A 15,205-nucleotide genomic window follows, 5' to 3' on the forward strand; every position below is an offset into this window, starting at 1 on the left:
TTTGTCCTCTTTTTTGTACTGTTGAGTACATTATTGAGTTTTTTGAATCATTATTTTATTTTTTATTTCTAAAATTTATATATATATATTTTTTTCAATACTTTTGTATTTTTTTTTAGTTATTCATGACAGTAGAATGTCTTTTTACATATCATACATACATGGAGTATAACTTCCTATTCTTGCAGTTCTACATGATGTGGAGTTATACTGGTCACATATTCATATATAAACATAGAAAGGTTATGTCCAATTAATTCTACTATCTTTCCCATTCCCATCCTCCATCCCTCCTCCTTTACCCCCATTCCCTCCTGTCCAATCTGGTGAACACCCCGCCTATTGTGAGTCAGCATCCACATATCAAAGAGAACATTTGGCCTTTGGTTTTTTGGGATTGGCGTATTTCACTTAGCATGATAGACTCCATGTTATGGTTTGGATGTGAGGTGTTCCCCAAAAGATCTCATGTGAGACAAGGCAAGAAGGCTCAGAGAAGAAATGACTGGGAGAGTCTTAACCCAATCGATAAATTAATCCCCTAATAGGAATTAACTGAGTGGTAACAGAAGTGGCAGGGTGTAGCTAGAGGTGAGAATTAGGGGTATGGCTTTGGGGTATATATATTTTGTATCTAAAGAGTGGTACTGTCTCTGCTTTCTGATCACGATGTGAGCTCCTTCTTTCTGCCACAATCTTCCTTAATGATATTCTGCCTCACTTCAGGCCCAGAGGAATGGAGCCAGCCCTGAAACCATGAGCCCTCAAATAAACTTTTGTTCCCTAAAATTGTTCTGGTCAGAGCTTTTAGTCACAACAATGAGAAAGCCGACTAAAACACTCCAGTTCCATCCATTTACCAGCAAATGCCATGATTTCATTCTTCTTTATGGCTGAATAATATTCCATTGTGTATGTGTCCCATTTCTTTATACATTCTTCAACTGAAAGGCATCTAGGTTGCTTTCATAGCTTGGCTATTGTGAATTGAGCTGCTGTTAACATCGATGTAGTCGTATCATTATAGTATGCTGATTTTAAGTCCTTTGGGTATATGCCACGGAGTGGGATAACTGATTCAAATGCTAGTTCCATTCTAAGTTTTCTGAGGAACACATTACTGCTTTCCAGATGGTTGCCCCAATTTGCAGTCCCACCAGCCAATGTACCTTTTTCCCTATATCCTCACCCACATTTATTGTTACTTGATTCTTGATAATTGCCATTCTGACTGGAGTGAGATAGAATCTCAATGTAGTTTTAATTTGCAATTCTCTAATTGCTAGAGATGATGAACCTTTTTTCATATATGTGTTGACCATTTGTATTTCTTCTTCTGTGCAATGCCTGTTCAGCTCCTTTGCCCATTTTTTGATTTTTTTGTTGTTAAGTTTTTTGAGATCTTTATATATCCTGGATATTAATGCACAATCTGAAGGACAAGTGGCAATGATTTTCTCCCTTTCTATAGGCTCTCCATGTTCCTGATTGTTTTCTTTGCTGTGAAGAAGCTTTTTAGTTTGATTCCATCTCATTTATTGATTCTTGATTTCACTTCTTGTGCTTTAGGAGTCTTGTTGAGGAATTTGTTTCCTGAATTGACATTGATGGATATTTGGGCCTACTTTTCTGTCTAGAAGACCAGCAGGGTCTCTGGTCTAATGCCTTGGTCCTTGATCCACTTTGAGTTGAGTTTTGTGCAGGATACAAGATAGGTGTCTAATTTCATTGTATTACATATGGATTTCCAGTTTTCTGAGCACCACTTGTTGAAGATGCCATCTTTTCTCCAATGTATGTATATGGTACCTTTGTCTAGTATTTATGAGGGTTTGTCTAAGTGTCTTCTATTCTGTACCATGGATCTTCATGTATGTTTTGATGCTAATACCATGCTATTTTTGTTACTATGGCTCTATAGTATAGTTTAAGGTCTGGTATGGTGATGCTTCTTGCTTCACTTTTATTGCTAAGGATTGCTTTGGCTATTCCAGGCCTCTTATTTTTCCAAATAAATTTCATGACTGTTTTTTTTTCTATTTCTATGAAGAATGTTTTGGGAATCTTAATAGGAATTGCATTAAATCCGTATAGCACTTTTGGTAGTATGGTCTTTTTGACAATATTATTTCTGCCTATCCAAGAACATAGGAGGTCTTTTCATCTTCTAAGCTATTCTTTAATATCTTTCTGTAGTGTTCTGCAGTTTTCAATGTAGAGGTCTTTCACCTCTTTTTGAAGATTGATCCCCAAATATTTTTTTTCTTTGAGGCTATTGTGAATGGGATACGTTTCCTGATTTCTCTTTCAGTTGATTGAATGAAATGACTATGGGTATTAATTTTATCTCCTGCTACTTTGCTGAATTCATTTATTAGTTCTATAAGATTCCTGGTAGAGTTTTTTGGGTCTCCTAAATATGGAATCATGTCATCAGCAGATAGAAATAGTTTGAGTTCTTCGTTTCCTATTTGTATCCCTTTCTTTTTTCTAATTGATATGGCTAAAATTTCTAGGACTCTGTTGACTAGAAGTGGTGAAAGAGGATATCCCTGTCTTGTTCCAGTTTTTAGAAGGAATGCTTTCAATTTTTCTCCGTTTAGAATGATGTTGGCCTTGGGTTTAGCATATGTACCTTTTACAATGTTGAGGTATATTTCTACTAGTTCTAGGATTTTAATGTTTTGACCATGAATGAATGCTGTATATTGTCAAATTTTTTTCTACATCTATAGAGATAATCATGTGATTCTTGTCTTTAAGTCTATTATGTGATGAATTACATTCATTGATTTCCATATGCTGAACCAAACTTGTATCCCTGAAATAAACCCCACTTGATCGTGGTGCACTATTTTTTAAAATATGTTTTTGTATTTGAATGTCGGTATTTTATTTTTGCATCTATGTTTTTCAGAGATATGGGTTGACATTTTTTCCTTGATGTATCTTTGGTTTTGGTATCAGGGTGATATTAGCTTCATAGAATGAGTTTGAAAGGGTTTCTTCCTTTTTTATTTCATGGAATAATTTGAGGAGGATCAGTGTTAGTTCATCTTTGAAGGTGTGGTAAAACTCAGCTGAGAATTTGTCTGGTCCTGGGCTTTTCTTTCTTGGTAGGCTTTTGATAGTGTCTTCAATATCATTACTTGAAATTTATCTGTTTAAATTTTCTATGTCCTTCTGATTGAATTGAGGTAGGTCATATGTCTGTAGAAATTTGTGGATATTCTCAAAATTTTCTATTTTTTTAGAGTATAAATTTTCAAAGTTGGTTCTGATTATTATCTGTATTTCTGTAGTGTCCGTTTTGTTATTTCCTTTTTCATCATGAATTTTAGTAATTTGACTTTTCTCTCTCTTTCTCCTTGTTAGCTTGCTAAGTCTTTATCAATTTTATTGATTCTTTTCAACAAAACAACTTTTTGTTCTGTTGATTTTTTTAAATAGTTTCTTTTGTTTCAATCATTGATTTCAGCTCTGATTCTAATTATTTTCTGTCTTCTACTGCTTTTGATGTTGATTTGTTCTTCTTTTTCCAAGACTTTGAGATGTAATGTTAGGTTATTTATTTGTTGACTTTCTATTCTTTTAATGAATGAGCTCAATGCAATGAATTTTCCTCTTAGCACTGCCTTCATAGCATCACAGAGATTTTGATGTTTTATAACTATTTTCATTTACCTTTAATTTTTCTATTTCATCCTTCATTTCTTCTGCTTATCCATTCATAATTCTATAGCATATTATTAAGTCTCCAGGTATTAGAGTAGCTTGTATTTTTTATTTTATTGTTGATTTCTAATTTCATTCCATTATGATCTGATAGGATGCAATGTATTATCTCTATTTTTTTGTATTTGCTAAGAGTGGCTTTGTAGCCTAAGAAATGGTTTATTTTAGAGAAGAGTCCACTTGCTGCTGAGAAGAAAGTGTAGTCACTTATGGTTGAAATATTCTATATATGTCTGTAAAGTCTAAATTATTAATTGTATTTTTTAGTTCTATAGCTTCTTTATTTACTTTTTTGGAGGATCTATCTAGTTGTGAGAGAGGTGTGCTAAAGTCAGCCATATTACTGTGTTGTGATACATTTGCTTCTTGAAATTGGGAAGGCTTTATTTGATGTATGTAGATGCTCCATTGTTTGTGGCATAAATATTTATGATTGTTATATCATGTTGACGTATTACTCCCTTAAGCAGTATGAGATGTCTTTTTTTGTCCCTCCTGATTAACTTTGGCTTGAAGTCCACTTTTCTGATAAAAGGATAGAAGTACCTGTTGGTTTACTCAATTTATGTGAGTGATATGTTTTTTCCCATCCTTTCACCTTCAGTCTATGGATGTCTTTGCCTATGAGGTGAGTCTTTAGAGACAGCATATTGTTGGGTCTTGTTGTTTTTCTTAGAGAGAGAATTTTTTAATATTTATTTTTTAGTTTTCGGTGGACACAACATCTTTATTTTATTTTTATGTGGTGCTGAGGATCGAACCCAGTGCCCTGCACATGCCAGGCGAGCACGTTACCGATTGAGCCACATCCCCAGCCCTTGTTTTTTAATTCAATCTGCCAGTCTATGTCTTTTGATTGATGAGCTTAAGCCATTAATCTTTAAGTTTATTATTGAAAAAATGGTTTGTATTCCTGGTCATTTTGGTTTATTTATAGTTTTTAATTTGAATTAGTTTCTCCTTTGATTGGCTATTCCTTTAGTGTGGTTCCTTCCTTTTCTTGTTTTCACTTTTTTTTAAATTTCATCTTCATGGAATATTTTGTTGAGAATGTTCTATAGTGCAGGCTTTTAAGATCTGAATTCTTTTCACTTTTGTTTATCATGAAAGGTTTTTTTTATTTCATCATCAATTCTGAAGCTTAATTTTGCTGGGTATATTATTCTTGGCTGACATCCACTTTCTTTCAGAGCTTAGTATACATTATTCCAAGAATTCCTAGTTTGAAGATGTGGGTTGAAAGATTAGCTGAGATCAGATTAGTGTCTCTCTAAATGTTATCTGTCATTTTTCTCTGGCAGCCTTTAAAATTCTATCCTTATTATGTATGTTAGGCATTTTCATCATAATGTGCCTTGGTGTGGGTCTATTTTATTTTTGTATATTTGGGATCCTTTAAGTCTCCTATATTTAATTATCCATTTTATTATTTAGGTTTGGAATAATTTCTGATATTATTTCATTGAACAGATTGTTCATTCCATTTCTTTGTATCTCAGAGCCTTCAACTATCTCAACAAATGTTAAATTTGGTCTTTTCAGTTTATCCCATATTTTTTGGAAGTTCTGTTAATGGTCTCTTCACATCTTTTCTCCATGGTCAACTTTGTTTCCAAAATTATATATTTTGTCTTCATTGCCTTAAACTTCTTTCTTCTAAGTCATCAAGTCTGTTGGTGATGCTTTAAATTTAATTTTTAATTTGGTTTATTTATTTTTTATTTTGAGGATTTCTCCTTTTTTTCAGAATCTATATCTCTTTATTGAAGTAATTTTTCACATCCTATATTTTCTTTCTGATTTCACTCCTTATACTGACTTTACTTCACAGATCAGTTTAATTATGTCCATTCTAAACTTCTTCTCTGATATTTCTTCCACTGTGTTGTTAATGGATTCTGTTATTGAAGTTGAAAGAAGGATCAAGGCTCGTCGTCGGAGAAAATGCCCGTTTATTGAGGAACAGCTCTGCATATTTATAGAGCTGGGGGTGGTTTGACAATTTTGACAGTTTAATGGTTGAACAGTTTGACAGATGGCATGGGGTGCTTTCTGATTGGTGGGTAAGGATCATGTGAGCCAGCAGGGCTCACCATTGAACGGCTTTTCTCGGGGGATGGGGAAGTTAGTCTTTGGAGCCGGGCGATTCCCAACAGAAGTATCTTGGTTTATTCAGGGTGATTTGTTCCCTTACTTTTTTCTTTTTTTTCTCTTCCTTTTTTTTATTAGTTGTTCAAAACATTACAAAGTTCTTGACATATCATATTTCATACATTTGATTCAAGCAGATTATGAGCTCCCATTTTTACCCTATATACATAATGCAGATTCACATCGGTTACACATCCACTTTTTTACCTACTGCCATACTAGTGTATGTGTATTCTGCTGCCTTTCCTAACCTCTACAATATCCCCTCCCCTCCCCTTCCCTCCCCTCCCATCCCCTCCCTTCCCGTCTTCTCTCCCTATCCCTTACTTTTTTCATGTTGTATGTGTATCTACCCATCTAACAGTATGGATCGGAGGCAGTAGAGTTTCTACCCTGTGGACTTATAGTGTTCCTGAAGCTTCCCAGTACCTCACTGTTTAGGAGGAGACAAATAATAACAACAACCAATGCAAACCATATACAGCACTAAATCAAATAGTTTCTACTATAACATCTACAGTGTTAATTATCACAATAAACAGAAATGATATGATCAGTTATTGCCTACAATAAAAGAGTAAATTTGCAAAAGGGTTTATAATTTCAAATGGTGGACAAGGAGAGAACAGAAGTGACATAGGATGTGAGGATTATGAGGGAAGAGGAGAGAAGATAGAAGTAAAAAATTAAAGGAAGAGTAAAAGACAACAATAGAGATTGCCTATTAGAAGAAGAAAAGAGAGAAATAGTCAAGGAAAACAGTTAAGAGAAAAATATATATATATATGTATATGTGTGTGTGTGTGTGTAAAGTAAAATTTTTTTAAAAAGACTATAAAAGAAAACTAATATATACAAATGAAACTTCTAGTCCTCAAAAAACTGATCCATGAAAAATAATCGGCTTAAAAAATGCTAGAAATGAGAATAAAATATGAATAAGTATAAATGTCTATGTACCATTAAGGTCACAGTTAAACAGAGAAAAAGAGAGTGTGGTGTGTGTGTGTGTGTGTGTGTGTGTGTGTGTGTGTGTGAGAGAGAGAGAGAGAGAGAGAATCTTGATGAAAAGTTAATTTTTCCCCCCACTGGAGTTCAAAAGATTCTCAGCTTCTCAGCAATTTTAGGTACAGTCATCTGGAACATGATGTCCAATCTCCAGATTTCTGGATTAAGAGAAGTAATCCTATAGGCAGAATTCCTGGAGGCAGGGTTTAGACTTAGGTGGGCTCCAGGCTCTTTGCTGAATGCCAATTGGTCTGGAGGGTTTTAGTTAGCACACCTCCAGCACCCAGTAATTGCCAATCCATGCTGGATATGTGTACCTCAGGGATCTCTCCTGGGTTCCATTCATGTGGTGGAGGAACCAATTCTTAGTCCCCTACATCACCTGTAGCCCCCACATTTCTTAGTCTTGAGTTCCCTCTCCAAATTCAATTGCTCCCACCCCTGTGAGATTCTGAGATCCCAGCTAGACATGTCTCTCTCAGCAGGTAGAGCAAACAGCCAGATTGGAGGGGATGGGGTAAAGCCAGATGGGTTTCCATGAGCAGTTGTGCCCTGTACCTCTCTCCACGTTTGACTTTCTCCTGGTCACTTGAGCACACTCTAGGTCATGTAGTGTGCGTTTGCCAGGTCTGTATTTCAGGCCAAACTCCGGTTTGCTAGGAATCGGCTCCCTTATCTGCTAGCCCCCATGCTGCAGCTGGAAAATGTTTCTTTCCTTTGTCCTCCACATGCTGTCTGGAGAGATGGTGGCTTCTTTCCTGCACAAGGATATTGTGCAGTGCACCTTTCAGTTTAGTCAGGCAATGTCCTTGATCTCCAAACACAGTGTACCCAGCCACACCTCAGGCTTCCTAAAAGTGTGGGTTTCTTTATTTCCCTTATCCCTCCACTTTGCTCATGGAGAGAGAGACCACTCTGGCTGGTGCTTCCCACCTGGCCACCACAGTGGCTGTGCCACTGGGGATTTTATCTTTTTGTTTTTTTTTTTTAATTTATCATGAATGAAATTATTTTCCTGATTTCTTTCTCAGTTGGTTTGTTATTGGTTATAGTGGTTATAGAGTAGTTATTGATTTTTTATATGCTGATTTTTTATCATGTGACTTTTTTTTTTTCATTGGTTTATCAAATCCAGAAGTCTTCTGGTGGAGTCTTTAGGGTCTTCTAAGTATAGGATCTTTTTATCAACAAATAGGAAAAATTTGACTTATTTCTTTTCTATTTGTATCCCTTTAATTTCTTAATATTGCCTAATTGTTCTGATTAAAATTTTAAGTACCATAATGAATAGGAGTGGTGAGAGTGGACATCCTTGTCTCATTCTAAATTTTGGAGAAAATTCTTTCAGTTCTTCCCCATTCAATATGATGTTGGTAGTACATTTTTTTTTGTACATAGCCTGTTGAGGTAAGATCATTCTATACCTTCTTTATTAGAGCTTTTATTATAAAGGGATGCTGAATTTTGTCAGAAGATTTGTTTTCCTGCGTCTATTGAGATGATTGTGCGATTTTTATCATCCTTAATTCTACTTGTTTGGTATGTCATGTTTAGTGATTGGTATATGTTCAATAATTCTTGTATCCCTGGAATGAAACTAACTTGATCATGGTGACTAATCTCTTTAATGTGTTGTAGAATTTGGTTTGTGTCTTATTGAGTATTTTTCCATCTATGTCAGTCATTGGTCTGTAGTTTTCTTTATGTGTCCTTATCTGATTTGGGTATCAGTGTGTTACTGACTTTGTAGGTTGAGTTTGAAAGTGATCCTTCTCTGTCTATTTCATGGACTAATGTGAGAAGTATTGATATTAGTTCTTCTTTAGAGATCTGGTAAAATTTCAGCAGATTTCTGTGAGGTCCTGGGATTTTCTTTGATTGGGAAATTTCTACTGATGCTTTAATCTCATTTCTTATTGTTGAACTGCTTATTTTTAAAGAATATACCCTTGGTTCAAATTTGATATATAACATTCACCTAGACATGTATCTATTTATTCTAAAATTTCCAACCTATTGAAATATAAGATTTCAACATAGCCCCTAATTATTGTCTGGATTTCTGTGATATACATTGTAATATTCCTCTTCTTTCACCTCTGATTTTATTACCTTGGGTCTTTTTGCTCTTTCTTTTGGTTAGCTTGGCTAGGAGTTTACCAATCTTGTTTATCTTTTCATAGAACCAACTCTTTGTTATGTTCATCCATTTTTTGTTCTCTATTTCATTAATTTTATCTCTGATCCTTATTATATCTTTCTTTCTACTTGTTTTGGGTTTGGCTTTCATTATTTTTCTGAGATCTTGAGATGTGGCATTAGGTTACTTATTTAAGATCTTTGACTTTCTAATGTGATACTTATAGCTGTAAGTTTTTCTCTTAGAACTGCTTTTGCTGTATCCCACAGATTGTGGTATGTTGTGCTTTCATTCTCCCTTGATTCTAGGAATTTTTAAAAGCTTCCCCCTGATTTCTTCAGTGACCAATTTTTTCAATGATAATTCAAAAGTATATCATGCAACCTCCACATTTGTATATTTCCTGTAGATTTTCTTGATGTTGAGTTCTAATTTCACTCCATTATAATCTAATAAGATGCAAGAAAATTATTTATATTTTAAAAGCAAAATGAAAGACTTGCTTTATGACCTAAAATATGATTTGTTTTGGAGAAAGTTCCATGAGTTGCTGAAAAGAATTTGTATTCTGCTACTGTTGAATGGAATATTCCAAAGATATCCGTTAAGGCCATTTGATCTGTAGTGTAGTTTAACTCTAGTGTTGTTGTTGTTGTTGACTTTTTTGGAGGGAGCCGGATCTGGATGGCCTATCTATTAAAAGAGTCGGGTATTGAAGTCGCCCACTATTTTGTGTTGGGGCCTTCCTGTCTCTTTACGTTTATGATGACTGCTTTGTTGAGTAATTTTAACATCTGAATGTTTTCAAGGCAGCACTGTATGATTGCTTTTCTTATTTGGAGTTCTTCCTGGTCCCTGGTGTAACAAGTGAGTTTCTATTGAAAGCTGGAAAGTTTGGGTATTTTAAGACTAGGTCTTATTTAAATTCGGCTTTAGCAGTCCTTTTCTGACAACACTCTGGCAGATAAAGAGGGTGGTGCACCTTCTTACTGTCCGGTGGGGCTGGAAATCCAGCTCCTCCACTCTGCCTCCACTGATGCTCAGGAGCAGAGGAACTCCTTGTCCCTGCCACAGGGGGGTGGAGTTTCAGGATCTGCATACGCCATCTTCCTCTGGCACCATGAGTGGGAGTATCCTTATTGCACAGTGGGTAGGGCTGGAGCATCTTATTCCAACATGCCAAGGGTGGGTGCCTGGACTCCCCACATTGTCTTTGCTGGAAGAAGTAATTTAGGGGCTGTGATTTCTTTCTATGATGTTTGGTTAAGTAGAATGGCTGTTATGTAAAACCTTTGTGTCTTGCTAGACTATCCTTTTCCTGGTTCTTTGACTGAAGAGAGTAAATTTTCTTTGTTCTTTTCTGTTTTGTTTTTGTTGTTTTGCTTTTGTTCTTGCTTTTTTGTCTGTGATCATTGTTTTTTCCTAGTGACCAATTCTTCATTATCAAGTCTGGAATATATAAAGCAAACCTGAGAGTTTGCCATCTGTGTTCTTTAGGTACCCAGGTCCCTACCTAAACTGCCTTCCTCTCTTAACCTTTCACATATTCACCCTATCTATCTATCTATCTATGATCTACCCATCTCTATTGCCCCAGGTTTCTAGTTCTGCTTAATAGTACTAGGAGGGGTAAATGTGGCTACTAGCATCTTCCTGGAAAAAGAAATCCCAGCTGATGGGTTTATTCAGTCTTTAAATGAACTTAAACTCTTCAGATCAAAAAGTAATACATAACTTAAGTTTTCTGGAAGGAATAATTGAGACACTTAGGAACAATTTACCTGATCAAAGTTACCTAGAAATGCAGCCTTGGCTTCAAGTAAAACCTTGGAATTTTAAATGATCATTATTTTTCTTTTCCTTCTTCTATGTTTATTTTTTTTAAAAAACTGAGAAGTCAAGGAGAAGGAGGAATAGTTACCAAAAAGAAGACTGAAAGAACAACATTTAGACTTAGAAAGAAAAATCAGCTAAAATCACTAAACTAGGATTTTCAGGGGATTTTATTATTAATTTGGAAATGTTAATTTCCACAAATTGATTATATGATCTTGTTAATTATACCTTATTTGTTACATGAATGACTTTAATTATTTACACTGTTTCCTGAAACTGAGTGTCAGGGTTCAGATTTAGTAATCGAGTTCACAGATTTACACGAAATGGGAAGGATGAGAAAAATGTTTCATCATTTTTCAGGGTATACATCTTTCATCAGGACATCTTTAGTCCTGTGAACTATATAGTTTGTTGAGTATTTGTTTTTTAAATGTTAAGATGTTAGGCCAATCCTTTAAAACCCATTTTCTAGAGTTCTTTAACAGTTCCCAATATTACCAAGGCAACGATCAGCAGAGGGAATTGACTTCCCCAGGCAAATTTTCCTAACTCCTGTGTATTTCCTAATAGTGTATCCACAGACTCTCTTTCCCTATGTTAGTTTCAATTTTTTATGCTACTCCTTCAAACTTGCCAAGTTTAACAGGTGCAAGATGGGAAAGACCCAGTGGTGACAAGTGAACTGGTTTATCAGTTTGCTCCTCCTGTTTGGCCATCTTGATTCATCTAGGTATTGTGTGGCAAGTGTTATAGGCAGGGGGGAGGGGCAAAGCTGAATGAGCTCTTTAAAATATATGGAGGACAGCAGAAGGTGGAGGGTGGAGCAGAATGAGGTATGGGTGTCCACATTCCAAAGGTAAGTTCTCTTTGCTTCATGGAAGAATCTAGAGTTCCAACCAAACTGGATTTACCCACACATTTCCAGTTCCACCCTAGGTACCTACTGTTTAGGCATCTACTGAAGACCTTCTGTCTTTCGTCTTGCTTACTGTTCTTCCCATAGAGCTCTCAACACAGGAACAATTTCTTTTTGAAAGCAGCAACCTCTAGGCCCTTCTAACCATTCTCACTGCAGTGATATTTTTGGGGGGAATGCTACATCTCTCAGTTGCAGAATGGGCTCAGCTGATGCTTTCAAAGTTGATCCAGGTGGTGAGAGCAGCTCTTTTCTGACTTGCATTGCCAAGGACAGCAAGAGCCTTGTTTGCTTGTATTGCCTTTGTCTGAGACATAGGCTATATTCTGCTTGGAGAAGGGACAAATCTATCTCTTGCTTTCTTTTTCTTTGTCTTAAATATTTCTGCCATAAAAAAAGTGTGTCACACCTAAATTACCTGTCCATAGAGGAATCTTCAGTCCTATGATATTAGTGGGAGGGCATTTAGGGACAACTAAGAAATCTCAGCTGCTGGTTTGCTGTCATTTCCACGAGGCTAACTGTCACCTCCAGAAGTCAGGCCAGTAGGAATAAATACATTTCCTCTATATAAGGAAATGTCTTCCATGAGGAAATGGGGTTAGGAGATTAGCCCTTTCATTGGAACTGACTGGTTCTCCTACAGGTGAGGAGTCCTTCTCCTCATTCTGTAAGTGAGATTATGGGTCCTTGCAGATTCACATTAACATTGACTACTGACTGGGGAGGAGGATGACTGTACCTTTCAATTCCAGAAAACCTGCTTCATTAAGGTTTGAGGGTTGGTAAGCTCCAAGGTTCACAAGTCTTTTTTGTTGTTGTTCTTGGTTTTTGTTTGTTTTTTGTAATGGTGGGGATCAAACCCTAAGCCTTGCACATGTTGGTCAGACACTCTACCACTAAGCTATACCCCTAATTCCTTGAGTGTTTTTTTTAATAACTATTTCTCTCTAGATCTGTCATTCTACATCAACATATGGAAGCTTCTACATCTACTCCCTACACCACCATTTCTTTGTTCTCAAAGTCCCTATCCAAATTTATTCCCTCCCGTCTCAGAACTCAGAACTATAGCAGATGGCAGCAAAACCAGTAAGAAGCACTTAGAAAGATATACAAATATTTCAGGAAAGAACTTAGATTTTTGGAAGTCCTTTAATTCTAAATCCCTTGCTTTGTATTTTCTAATGAATTGGAGGATATTGTATCAGCAAGAGCATCTTACTCCAATATTCACTTCTGTGTCTCCATTTCACCTTGGATGGTATTTATGTCATTTTCATTTTCTTTGCAGATACTTCTCAATCTTGCTCCTCATGAGAAAGCATGCAAAAAAGGTTTGCAAAGGGTAATGCTTTCTAATTCTATGCTCAAATATTCAATGATCTTTGTATATGATACTTCTAATTGCAAAACTGTGTGCACCTGGTTCATATCTAAATACTGATGACTCAGAAGCACTATTATGCTGATCTCATACCAATAGTCTCAAGGGAAAAAGATTCCATAACTTTTCTAGTTTCAAAGTGTAGATGTCACTTCACATTGATTTTTAGCTTTCATAATAAAGTGTGTATTTTAAATAATATTGAAAAGGCTAAATGTTTGATAGCTGCACCTAGAAATAGGTAATGGATTATATGCTAGCTGAATATGCAGCAACTTTCCAAAATTCTTTTAAAAAATCAATACACACACACACACACACACACACACATACACACACACACACTATAACCCACATCTCCTTTATTAGGATCTGTGTTTTACCAAAAATCCCAGAAGATCCACAGGAACATAAAATTCTAAGAAGTGTGCCAGAGGTCATTTTAAGAACCCAGGCTACAGCTTGCCAGTTTATGGCATCCCTCTGGTTATAGGAGTTGGCTCAGGAATAGGTATGTTCTCAAGGAGATTCTGGTAAAGGAAGTTCTTTTTCCTAGAGAAAATGTCAGAGGAAGGAGTAATCCCTTCTCCCTTAGTCTACTGGGCTGCCTAGGGGATTCCTAAAACCCCTGCAGTCTGATGATTACAGAGAGCATGGGCCAGGCAAGAGCAGAATGCGGGTTGAACCACATCTGATTTCATGCTGTTCCTGGACTCTGTCAGTTACAGGAGCAACAGAGTCCTAACAGACAGGATGTTGGGTAGGATCCTGGGTAGGAAGACCCATATGGCAAAAAACCAAATACACCAGGGCAGGTGAAAGTGGCAGCTAAGACAACATATCAGCCTGGTGCTGCCTGACACGCAGGATAAATGAGACACAGTTTTGGAAAATCTCTCAGTTTGGGACCCAGTTGGAAGGCAAGACAAGAGGAATATTACTGTGTGTTTGGCTGATAGAGAAGAGAAAGGGGTGAGTCATTAAAACACTCTACAGATGCTTTGGGTTGTTGTGAAAGAGAAGGGAGACACCCTCAGATCATTTAAATTGGATCTAGGCGTGGCAACTCAGGAAGAATCAATCTCTGCTCCCAACTAGTATCTTGTCACCCTCACGCTCACGTATTCTCACCTTGCTTCTTCCGCCACCCCAAGCCAAACAATGGTCCTCTGTGGCCTTCTGCTCAGTGGCCCCTCCGTTCTTGGGTTTGATCGCCCTCCCACCTCATCCTATTGGGTTTCCCCAATTCCACGTGATGGGGTTATGTGGTCACATGGATACTAAAATTCCTTTTCTTTTATTTTTTCAGTGCTGAGTATGGAACCCCAGGGCCTGAGTATGCTAGGCAACTGTACCACTGAGCGACATCCCTACTCAAAGGCTGGATATCTTGTATGACTTCTCCTAGCATCCACTTAATAAAGAGGAGAGAGAGATCTCACTTGGAGTCCCAACTTCATTCAGCAGTCTCTTTCCAGTGCCATCACGGAGGACCCCCACTGGAGATATATAATGATCATAACTGCCATTATACTGCCTTCGATGAAGCACTTTTTAAAATTTGTTCTTTTTAGTTATACATGACAGTAGGATGTATTTTGACAAAGTATACATACATATAAAATAACTTATTCTAATTAGAACCCTATTCTTGGGGTTGTACATGATGTGGAGTTACCCTGGACATGTATTCAAATATGAGGATAGTAATGTCCGGTTAATTCTAGTGTCTTTCTCATTCCCCTCCACCTACCCTTCCCTTTGTTCCCTTTTGTCTAATCCAATGGACCTCTATATTTTCCCTCCCCATCCTCCCTTGTTGTGAGTTAGCATCCACACATCAGAACATTTTGCCTTTGTTTTTTGGGGATTGACTTATTTCACTCAGCATGATATTCTCCAGTTCCATCCATTTATCTGCTGAGGGCCATTACCAAGTAGGAAATTTCCTTGCCAGCGTACCCCATGTTAATTTCGCTGTTGACATTGCATGTTAGGTGACCCTGCCCAAGGACGAGGGTGGATCCAG

The 15,205-nt window shown here is 36.8% G+C and overlaps 1 protein-coding gene across 1 annotated transcript in view; it reads left to right on the top strand.

Annotated features, from left to right (window-relative positions):
- BMP2 (bone morphogenetic protein 2) overlaps nt 1-14,566 on the top strand; it is a 47,665-nt gene extending 33,099 nt beyond the window's left edge. Inside the window, exon 4 of the mRNA XM_081291350.1 lies at nt 14,486-14,566. Coding sequence (XP_081147476.1) covers nt 14,486-14,491 — 6 coding nt within the window. The 3' untranslated portion in view covers nt 14,492-14,566. The remainder of the gene's footprint in view (nt 1-14,485) is intronic.
- The last annotated feature ends 639 nt before the right edge of the window (nt 14,567-15,205 follow it).

The sequence above is a fragment of the Spermophilus citellus genome (genome assembly GCF_964194105.1).
Source record: "Spermophilus citellus genome assembly, chromosome: 4".
Classification (NCBI taxonomy): domain Eukaryota; kingdom Metazoa; phylum Chordata; class Mammalia; order Rodentia; family Sciuridae; genus Spermophilus; species Spermophilus citellus.